We start from the raw sequence: 10,603 nt of genomic DNA, 5'->3' as shown, positions 1-10,603 counted from the left end.
CCATATCCCATATCCCATATCCCATATCCCATTCCCATATCCCATTCCCATATCCCATTCCCATATCCCATATCCCATATCCCATATCCCATAATTTCCCCATTCCCAGGTGTCAGTGGTTCTGTCTCCAAGCACACGCTCTGTTTCTCCATCCTCACGGCGTAACAGAGCTCCATCCCATATCCCATATCCTATATCCCATTCCCATATCCCATTCCCATATCCCATATCCCATAATTCCCCCATTCCCAGGTGTCAGTGGTTCCGTCTCCAAGCACACTCTCTGTTTCTCCATCCTCACGGCGTTCCGGAGCTCCATCCTGGCTTCGTTCCACGTGGAGCTGCAGCTGCAGCCTCAGCTCCGCCTCGGGCGCCACTCGGTGCCCGCCTTCATCCCCCTGGAGCGCCTCGCCCGAAAATTCCTGCCCCGGGATCTGAGAGCCTTCCTGGAGCTCCTCTGCGCACACCTCAACGGCTTCATGGGACGGAGGCACCAGCTGGAGCAGCTCCAGGTGGGAATTCCGGGAATTTCTGGGTCTGGAGGTGATGGAATTGTTGGAGTGGAGAGGAGCGTTTCCAGGTGGGAATTCCCAGGAATTCTGGAAGTAGAGGGAGAGCAATTCCAGGTGGGAATTCCTGGCGATTTCCAGGGCTGGAGGGGGAGCAATTGCAGGTGGGAATTCCCAGGAATTTCCAGGGCTGGAGGCGGAAGGGGAGCAATTCCAGCTGTGAATTCCTGGGAATTCTGGGATTGGGGATGGAGTAGGAGCAATTCCAGGTGGGAATTCCTGGGAATTTTGGGGCTGAAGGCGATGGAAGAGTCAGGATGGAGGTGGAGCAATTCCAGGTGGGAATTCCAGGATTGGAGATGGGGGGGGAGCAATTCCAGGAATTCCCAGGAATTATGAGGAATTCTGGACGTGCTGGAAGGGTTGGGGTCAAGAGGAGAAATTCCAGGTGGGAATTCTGGGAATTCTGGAACTGTTGGAAGGGTTGGGATGGAGTGGAGCAATTCCAAATCCCAAACCCCAAATCCCGAATTTCCCCCGTTCCAGGTGCATTTTCCCAGTTGGATCATGGGCGTTCCCCATGGAATTTCCTATGCAACTTCCTGACCTTCCAAATCCCAAACCCCAAATCCTGAATCCCAGATCCCGAATCCCAAATCCCAATTCCCCAAATCCCTAATTTCCCCCGTTCCAGGTGCATTTTCTCGATTGACTTGTGGGAGTTCCCTGTGGGAATTCCCTGTGCAACCTCCTGAGCTTCCAAACCCCAAATTCCAAATCCCCAATCCTACCAATTCCCTGAATCCCAAATCCTGAATCCCAACCCCCAAATCCCAAATTTCCCTAAAACCCAAATCCCGAATTTCCCCCATTCCAGGCACGTTTTCCCAATTGGATCATGGGCGTTCTCGTGGGAATTCCCTGTGGAACCTCTTGAGCTTCCGAATCCCAAAATCCCGAATCCCAAACCCCCAATCCCGAATCCCAAATCCCAAACCTCCAAACTGCAAATCCTGAATCCCAAATCCCAAACCCTAAATCCCAAATCCTGAATTTCCTTAAATCCCAAATCCCAAATTTCCCCCATTCCAGGAGCATTTTCCCGACTGTCTCGTGGGCACTCACGTCGGAATTCCCTGTGCAATCTCCTGAGCTTCCAAATCCCAAACCCCAAATCCCAAACCCCAAATCCGGAATTTCCCAATTATCCCAAATCCGGAATTTCCCAATTATCCCAAATCCCGAATTTCCCCCATTCCAGGCGCATTTTCCCGACTGTCTCGTGGGCGCTCCCCGTGGGAATTCCCTGTGCGATCTCCTGATCTTCCAAATCCCAAACCCCAATTCCCGAATCCCAAATTCCACCAATTCCCTGAATCCCAAGCTCCAGGTCTCAAATCTTAAACCCCAAATCCCAAATCCTAAATCCCAAATTACCAATTATCCCAAATCCCAAATTTCCCCCATTTCAGGCGCGTTTTCCCGACTGTCTCGTGGGTGCTCCCTGTGGGAATTCCCTGTGCAACCTCCTGAGTTTCCAAATCCCAAACCCCAAACTCTGAATCCCAAATCCCGAATTTCCCTAAATCCCAAATCCCGAATTTCCCTGTTCCAGGAGCGTTTTCCCGACTGTCTCGTGGGCGCTCCCCATGGGAATTCCCTGTGCAATCTCCTGAGTTTCCGGTACCGCGTTCCCGGGAAAAATCGGGAATTGCCAGAATTCCGAGCGCGGCTCCTGTACCGGGATCCCTGCAGGACCCTCCCCAGTGACGTCACTGTGACCTGCGCCTGTGAGTGTGGTTGGGATTTGGGATTTGGGGTTTGGGATTCAGCAATTCCAGGATTTGGGGTTTGGGAAATGGGGGATTTGGGGTTTGGTGTTTGGGATTTGGGGTTTGGGATTTGGAGTTTGGGGCATTTGGGGTTTAGGATTTGGGGTTTGGGGGATTTGGGGTTTGGGATTTGGGGTTTAGGGTTTGGGGTTTGGGGCATTTGGGGTTTGGGGGATTTGGGGTTTGGGATTTGGGATTCAGCAATTCCAGGGTTTGGGGTTTGGGATTCAGCAATTCCAAGATTTGGGGTTTGGGGTTTGGGATTCAGCAATTCCAAGATTTGGGGTTTGGGGTTTGGGGTTTAGGATTCAGAAATTCCAGGTTTTGGGGTTTGGTGTTTGGGATTTGGGGTTTGGTGTTTGGGATTTGGGGTTTGGGATTTGGGATTTGGGGTTTGGGATCCCTGCGGGAGCCTCCCCAACAACGTCACCGTCACCTGCGCCTGTGAGTGTGGGGTTGGGATTGGGGTTTGGGATTTGGGATTTGGGGTTTGGGGTTTGGGATTCAGCAATTCCAGGATTTGGGGTTTGGGGTTTGGGATTTGGGGGGTTTGGGATTTGGGATTTGGGGTTTGGGGTTTGGGATCCCTGCAGGAGCCTCCCCAGCGATGTCACCGTCACCTGTGCCTGTGAGTGTGGGGTTGGGATTGGGGTTTGGGATTTGGGGTTTTGGGTTTGGGGTTTGGGATTTGGGATTTGAGGTTTGGGATTCAGCAATTCCAGGATTTGGGGTTTGGGGGATTTGGGATTCAGCAATTCCAGGATTTGGGGGATTTGGGGGATTTGGGATTTGAGAGATTTGGGATCTCTGCAGGAGCCTCCCCAGCGACGTCACCGTGTCCTATCCCCATGACTTTGGGTTTTCCTGGGATTTCCTGGGGATTTTTTGGGATTTGGGGAATTCAGTAAATTTTCCCCACTGGATTCCCATTAATTTTCCCAGGGAATTCCCATTTTTCGCATGGAATTCCCACTAATTTTCTGATAGAATTCCAATGGAATTCCCATTAGTTTCTCCATGGAATTTCCATGGAATTCCCATTAATTTACCCATGGAATTCCCATTAATTTTCCCAGGGTTTTCCCTTTAATTTTCCATAGAATTCCCATAAATTTTCTCATAGAATTCCCATGGAATTCTCACGAATTTTCTCATGTAATTCCCATTTATTTCCCCATGGAATTCCCATTAATTTTCCCATGGAGTTCCCATTTATTTTCCCATAGAATTCCCATTAATTTTCCCGGAATTCTGGGAATCAGGGGCGGAAAATTCCCTCAGGAAAATGAGAATTCCCAGAAATTCCCAGAAATTTCCCGATTTTCCAGCGGATTCCGCAGCAGCCGCAGCTCACACGGAGCTTTTCCGACGCCTGGACCTTCCCGGAGCCTTCGAATCCATGAAATCCTTGGAATTGCGGCCCTGAGCCCCCTCTGGAATTCTCATCCCCTCGGAATCGGCGCCGTGGCCCCAGGTTTGTTGGGAATTTCTGGGTTCTGGAATTCCTGGATTTGGAATTCCTGGGATTTTCCAGTTCTGAAATTCCCGGGATTTCTCAGCTTCTGGAATTCCCAGGATTTCTCCGGTTCTGGAATTCCCAGGTTCTGGAATTCCTGGGAATTTCTGGGGTTCTGGAATTCTCAGGGATTTCCCCAGTTCTGGAATTCCCAGGGATTTCTGGGATACTGGAATTCCCGGGGTTTTCTCCAGTAGTTCTGGAATTCCTGGGAATTTTTCTGGTTCCAAAATTCCTGGGAATTTTTCCGCTTCTGGAATTCCCAGGGATTTTAGGGTTCTGGAATTCTCAGAATTTCTCCATTTCTGGAATTCCCAGGTTCTGGAATTCCCAGGGATTTCTCCGGTTCTGGAATTCCTGGGGATTTCTCCAGTTCTGGAATTTCCAGGAATTTCTCTGGTTTTGAGAGAAATCTGAGAAAAACTCAGGAAAAGTCTGCAAAAATTTGGGAAAAATCAGGGAAAAATTTGGGGCAAATCTGGGAAAAAGGAAAAATCTGGGAAAAAATTGGGAAGAATCTGGGAAAATTTGGGAAAATCCAGGAAAAGTTTGAGAAAAATCTGGGAAAAATTTGGGAAGAATCTGGGAAAATACAGGAAAAATTTTGGGAAAATCTGGGAAAATTTTTGGGAAAACCTGGAAAAAATCTGGGAAAAATCAAGGAAAAAATGGAAAAAGTCTGGGAAAAACTCAAGAAAAATCTGGGAAAAAATCTGGGAAAAACTTGGGAAAAAATAGGGAAAAATCTGGGAAAAATCCAGGGAAAATCTGGGAAAAACTCAAAAAAAATCTGGGAAAAATCTGGGAAAATCCAGGATAAATTTGGAAAAAATCTGGGAAAAAATAGGGAACAATCTGGAACAATCCAGGAAAATTTTTGGGAAAATTTGAGAAAAACTCAGGAAAAATCTGTGAAAAAATTTTAGAAAACCTGGAAAAAATCCGGAGAAAATTCAGGAAAAAAATGGGAAAAATTTGGGAAAAAATAAGGAAAAGTCTGGAACAATCCAGGAAAAATTTGGAAAAAATCTGGAAAAATTTTGGGAAAAACTGGAAAAAATCCAGGAAAAACTTGGGAAAAAATAGGGAAAAATCTGGGGGAACTCTGGGAATTTGGAGTGGGAATTGGATGAAAATTTGGGATTTTGGGTTTTTTGGTTTTTTTTCAGGATAAAATCCTTTGGAATGGCTCCAGTGCTCCTGAAAAAAAAGTGGGAAGTGCACGGAATAATCCATGCCGGGAATTCCAGGAATTCAGGAATTCCAAGAAATATTCCAGGTTTTCCTGCAAAACCTCAGGAATTTGTTAATAAAGCCCCACATTCCCAAAATTCTGAGTTTTTATGGAAAATCCGTCGCTTTCCTCAGATTCCATCCCGGGGTTTTATGGGAATAAAAAAAAAAAAAAAAGGGATTTTTCCATGGAATGGGGAAAACCCTGGGATTTGGAATTCTGGGATGGAAGTTCTGGGGGAATTCCCGGAATTCTGGGTCTTTGCCTGAATTTTGGGATCACTTGGGGGGGTTTAGGAATTCGGATCTCAGGGAGTTTGGGAATTCTGATCCTGAGGGAAATTTGGGAATTCTGATCCTGAGGAGTTTGGGAATTTTGATGCCAGGGAATTTGGGAATTCTGTTCCTGAGGGAATTTAGGAATTCTGATCTTGGGGAATTTGGGAATTCTGATCCCAGAGATTTTGGGAATTCTGATCCCGGGGAGTTGGGGAATTCTCATCCCAGGGGAGTTTGGGAATTCTGATCCTGAGGGAAATTTAGGAATTCTGATCTTGGGGAATTTGGGAATTCTGATCCTGAGGGAAATTTGGGAATTCTGATCTTGGGGAATTTGGGAATTCTGATCCTGAGGGAAATTTGGGAATTCTGATCTTGGGGAATTTGGGAATTCTGATCCTGGGGAGGGAATTTGGGAATTGTGATCCCGGAGATTTTGGAATTCCGATCCTGAGGAATTTGGGGAATTCCAGTCCTGAGGGAATTTGGGAATTCTGATCCCGAGGAGTTTAGGAATTCTGGTCCTGAGGAAATTTAGGAATTCTGATCTCGGAGATTTTGGGAATTCTGATCCTGGGGGGCATTGGAAATTCTTATCCTGAGGGAATTTGGGAATTCTGATCCCAGGGAATTTGGGAATTCTCATCCCAGGGGAATTTGGGAATTTCAATCATGAGGAAATTTGGGAATTCTGATCCCAGGGAGTTTGGGAATTCTGATCCCAGGGAGGGAATTTGGGAATTCTGATCCTGGGGTGTTTGGGAATTCTGATCCCAGAGATTTTGGAAATTCCAATTCTGAGGGAATTCGGGAATTCTGTTCCTGAGTAATTTGGGAATTCTGATCCCAGAAATTTTGAGAATTCCAAACCTGAGGGAATTCGGGAATTCTGATCCCGAGGAGTTCAGGAATTCTGATCCCAGGGGATTTGGGAATTCCAATCCCAGAGAATTTGGGAATTCTCATCCCAGGAGGGACTTGGGAATTCTAATCCTGGGGAATTTGGGAATTCCAATCCTCAGGGATTTTGTGAATTACAATCTCGGATTTTGGGAATTGGGCATTTTCTTTGGGAATGACCGAGTTTCCTTGGGAATTGCGTGTTTTTCCTTGGGAATTGAGCAGAATTCCTGGGGAATGAGGTTGAAAACTTGGGAATTAAAGAGTTTCCTTGGGAATGAGGCAGTAAATTCGGGAATTTGACAGTTTTCCTCGGGATTTAAACATTTTTTTGGGAATTGGGGGCATTCCTTAGGAATTTTCCAACCCCAAAAGTTTTCTTGGGAATGGAAAACACAAAATCATTGATAAAAAGGGGGGAAATTGAGCTGAAAATTGAATTTATTCCAAAAAAAGTTCAATTCTGGTCCCGTTTGCTCCTTTCCGTGATTTCTGTGATTTCTGTAATTTCCATGATTGATTTCCATGATTTCCACGATTTCTGTGATTTCTGTAATTTCTGTGATTTCCATAATTTCCGTGATTTCCATGATTTCTGTAATTTCTGTGATTTCTGTCATTTCCGTCATTTCCATGATTGATTTCCACGATTTCCATGATTTCTGTAATTTCCATGATTGATTTCCATAATTTCCATGATTTCCATGATTTCTGTGATTGATTTCCACTATTTCCAATATTTCCATGATTTCCATTATTTCCGTCATTTCCATGATTGATTTCCATAATTTCCATAATTTCCACAATACCATGATTTCTGTAATTTCCATTATTTCCATGATTTCTGTGATTTCCATTATTCCCATGATTGATTTCCGTGATTTCCATGATTTCCGTGATTGATTTCCATTATTTCTGTAATTTCCACGATTTCCATGAATTCCATGGTTTCCATGATTTCCATGATTGATTTCCATGATTTCCGTGATTTCCATGATTTCCAGGACTGATTTCCATTATTCCCATGATTTATTTCCGTAATTTCCACAATTTCCATGATTTTCGTGATTTTCATTATTTCTATAATTTCCATGGTTTCCATAATTCCCATGATTGATTTCCATGATTTCTGTAATTTCCATAATTTCCATGATTTTTGTGATTTCCATGATTCCCATTATTGATTTCCATGATTCCCATGATTTCCATTATTTCCATGATTTCCATGATTGATTTCCAAGATTTCCATTATTTCCATCATTTCTGTGATTTCCATGATTCCCATGATTTCTGTGATTGATTTCCACTATTTCCAATATTTCCATGATTTCCATTATTTCCATTATTTCCGTAATTTCCATTATTGAGTTCCATAATTTCTGTGATTTCCACCATTTCCATCATTTCCATGATTGATTTCCACGATTTCTGACATTTCCGTGATTTCCTTGATTTCTGTAATTTCCATGATTGATTTCCATTATTTCCATGATTTCTGTGATTTCCATAATTGATTTCCATTATTTCCAATATTTCCATGGTTTCCGTGATTTCCATGATTTCCATAATTTCCATTATTTCCATGACTGATTTCCATGATTTTCATTATTTCCATGATTGATTTCCGTGATTTCTGTGATTTCCATGATTGGTTTCCATAATTTCCATGATTTCCATAATTTCTGTGATTTCTGTTATTTCCACGACTTCTGCGGTTTCCGTGATTTCCATGATTCCCATGACTGATTTCCATTATTTCCAATATTTCCACGATTTCCATGATTTCCATGATTGATTTCCATGATTTCCACAATTTCTGTGATTTCCATAATTGATTTCCATTATTTCAAATATTTCCATGATTTCTGTGATTGTTTTCCACAATTTCCATTATTTCCACAATTTCCATAATTTCCATGATTTCCATGATTTCTGTGATTGATTTCCATAATTTCCATAATTTCCACAATTTCCGTAATTTCCACAATACCATGATTTCTGTAATTTCCATTATTTCCATAATTTTTGTGATTTCCATGATTCCCATGATTGATTTCTGTGATTTCCATGATTCCCATGATTGATTTCCATTATTTCTGTAATTTCCACGATTTCCATAATTTCCATGGTTTCCATGATTGATTTCCATGATTTCCGTGATTTCCATGATTTCCACGACTGATTTCCATTATTCCCATGATTGATTTCCATAATTTCCATTATTTCCATAATTTCCATGACTTCCACAATTTCCGTGATTTCCATAATTTCTGTGATTTCCATAATTGATTTCCATGATTTCCATTATTTCCATTTCTGTGATTTCCATGATTGATTTCTGTAATTTCCGTAATTTCCATGATTTCCATGATTGATTCCCATGATTTCCCTGATTTCCATGATTTCTGTGATTTCCATGATTTCTGTAATTTTGGTCATTTGCATGATTGATTTCCAATATTTCCACAATTTCCATAATTTCTGTGATTTCCATGATTTCCACAATTTTCATTATTGATTTCCATTCTTTCCGTAGTTTCCATTATTTCCATGATTTCCATGATTGATTTCCATGATTTCCATAATTTCTGTGATTTCCATAATTGATTTCCATTATTTCCAATATTTCCACGATTTCCACCATTTCCATAGTTTCCATGATTTCCATGATTGATTTCCATGATTTACATTATTTCTGTGATTTCCATAATTTCCATGATTTCTGCGATTTCCATCATTTCCATCATTTCCATGACTGATTTCTACAATTCCCATCATTTCCATCATTTCCATTATTTCCTTGATTTCCATAATTTCTGTGATTTCCATAATTGATTTCCATGATTTCCACATTTTCCATTATCTCCGTGATTTCCGTGATTTCCATTATTTATTCCCATGAATGGTTTCCATGGTTTCAATTCAAAATCCTTCCCAATTTTCCATTTTCAGCCCAAAATCCCTCCCAATTTTCCATTTTCACCCCAAATTTGTGCTGAATTTTGAACTCCTCCTCTTCCTCTCGGCCGCCTCTCTGCTCAGGTCCGGAGTTCTCCCTCCTCCCTTTCTCCTCCTGCAAAAAAAACCCAAAAAATTTCAATAAATTTGGGAAAAATCCCAAAAATTTTGGGATATTCTCATTGGAAAAAAAAAAATTGGGAAAAATCCCCCAAAATTTTGGGATATTCTCATCGGACAAAAAAAATAAATTCGGGAAAAATCTAAAAAAATTTTGAGATATTCCTGCCGGAAAAAAATAAATTTGGGAAAAATCCCAAAAAATTTGGGGATATTCTNTTTTTATTCTGTTTATAAAATGGAAAATCCCAAAATAATTTGTCATTAGTTAATTCTGATTTTGGTGCCCTTAATTAGGTGTTAAATAATTCTGATTTTCAACCCAAAATCGGGAGGGATTTTATATTTTCAACCCAAAATTGGGATGGGTTTTATGCTTTCAACAAAAAATCAGAAGTTATTTTATATTTTCAATTGAAAATCCCTCCCAATTTTCCATTTTCAATCCAAAATAGGGATGAGTTCTACATTTTTAATCCAAAATCAGGTGGTAATTTCTATTTTTAATAAAAATTCGGGAGGGATTTTATATTTTCATCCCAAAATCCCTCACAATTTTACATTTTAAACCCCAAATCGGGATGAATTATACATTTTTAATCCAAAATCGGGAGGGAATTTATATTTTTAATAAAAATTGGAGAAGGAATTCCCATTTTCATCCGAAAATCCCTCCCAATTTTACATTTTCACACCAAATTCGGGAGGAATTTTACATTTTCATCCCCAAATCCCTCCCAATTTTCCATTTTCATCCCAAAATCAGGATGAATTATACATTTTTAATCCAAAATCAGGCAGTAATTTTACATTTTCAACCGAAAATCCCTCCCAATTTTACATTTTTAATCCAAAATCAGGAAGGATTTTTAATTTTCAGTCCAAAATTGGGGTGGATTTTACATTTTCAACCCAAAATCAGGAAGGATTTAACATTTTCCATCCAAAATCCCCCCCAATTTTACATTTTTAACCCAAATTCCTTCCCAATTTTACATTTTTGACCCCAAAATCCCTCCCAATTTTACATTTTCAACCCAAAATCCCTCCCAATTTTCCATTTTCAGCCCAAAATCCCTCCCAATTTTCCATTTTTATCCCAAAATCTCTCCCAATTTTCCATTTTCACCCCAAATTTGGGCTGAATTTTAAGCTCCTCCTCTTCCTCTCAGCCGCCTCTCTGCTCAGGTCTGGAGTTCTCCCTCCTCCCTTCCTCCTCCTGCAAAAAAAACCCCACAAAAACATCGATAAATTCG

General features: G+C 41.4%; 2 protein-coding genes across 2 annotated transcripts in view; one reads left to right on the top strand and one right to left on the bottom strand.

The window, feature by feature from the left end:
* Window positions 1-236: 236 nt before the first annotated feature.
* LOC130587036 (centromere protein O-like) lies at window positions 237-3,767 on the top strand (the record flags this gene model as incomplete). Its single annotated transcript, XM_057387993.1, has 3 exons — window positions 237-512; window positions 2,125-2,299; window positions 3,670-3,767. Coding segments are annotated over 3 exons (549 nt in total), but the record flags the coding sequence as incomplete, so codon positions are not given.
* Window positions 3,768-10,463: 6,696 nt separating this feature from the next.
* LOC130587035 (F-box only protein 16-like) overlaps window positions 10,464-10,603 on the bottom strand; it is a 22,232-nt gene continuing 22,092 nt past the window's right edge. The window contains exon 4 of the mRNA XM_057387992.1: window positions 10,464-10,566. Within this exon, the coding sequence (XP_057243975.1) occupies window positions 10,473-10,566 (94 nt within the window). The 3' untranslated portion in view covers window positions 10,464-10,472. The remainder of the gene's footprint in view (window positions 10,567-10,603) is intronic.

This window comes from Malurus melanocephalus, unplaced genomic scaffold, assembly GCF_030028575.1.
Source record: "Malurus melanocephalus ecotype Western Australia unplaced genomic scaffold, MMel_1.1 scaffold_1475, whole genome shotgun sequence".
Taxonomy (NCBI): domain Eukaryota; kingdom Metazoa; phylum Chordata; class Aves; order Passeriformes; family Maluridae; genus Malurus; species Malurus melanocephalus.
The sequence above is the reverse complement of the archived record's forward strand: the minus strand, read 5'-3'. Positions and strand labels throughout refer to the sequence as shown.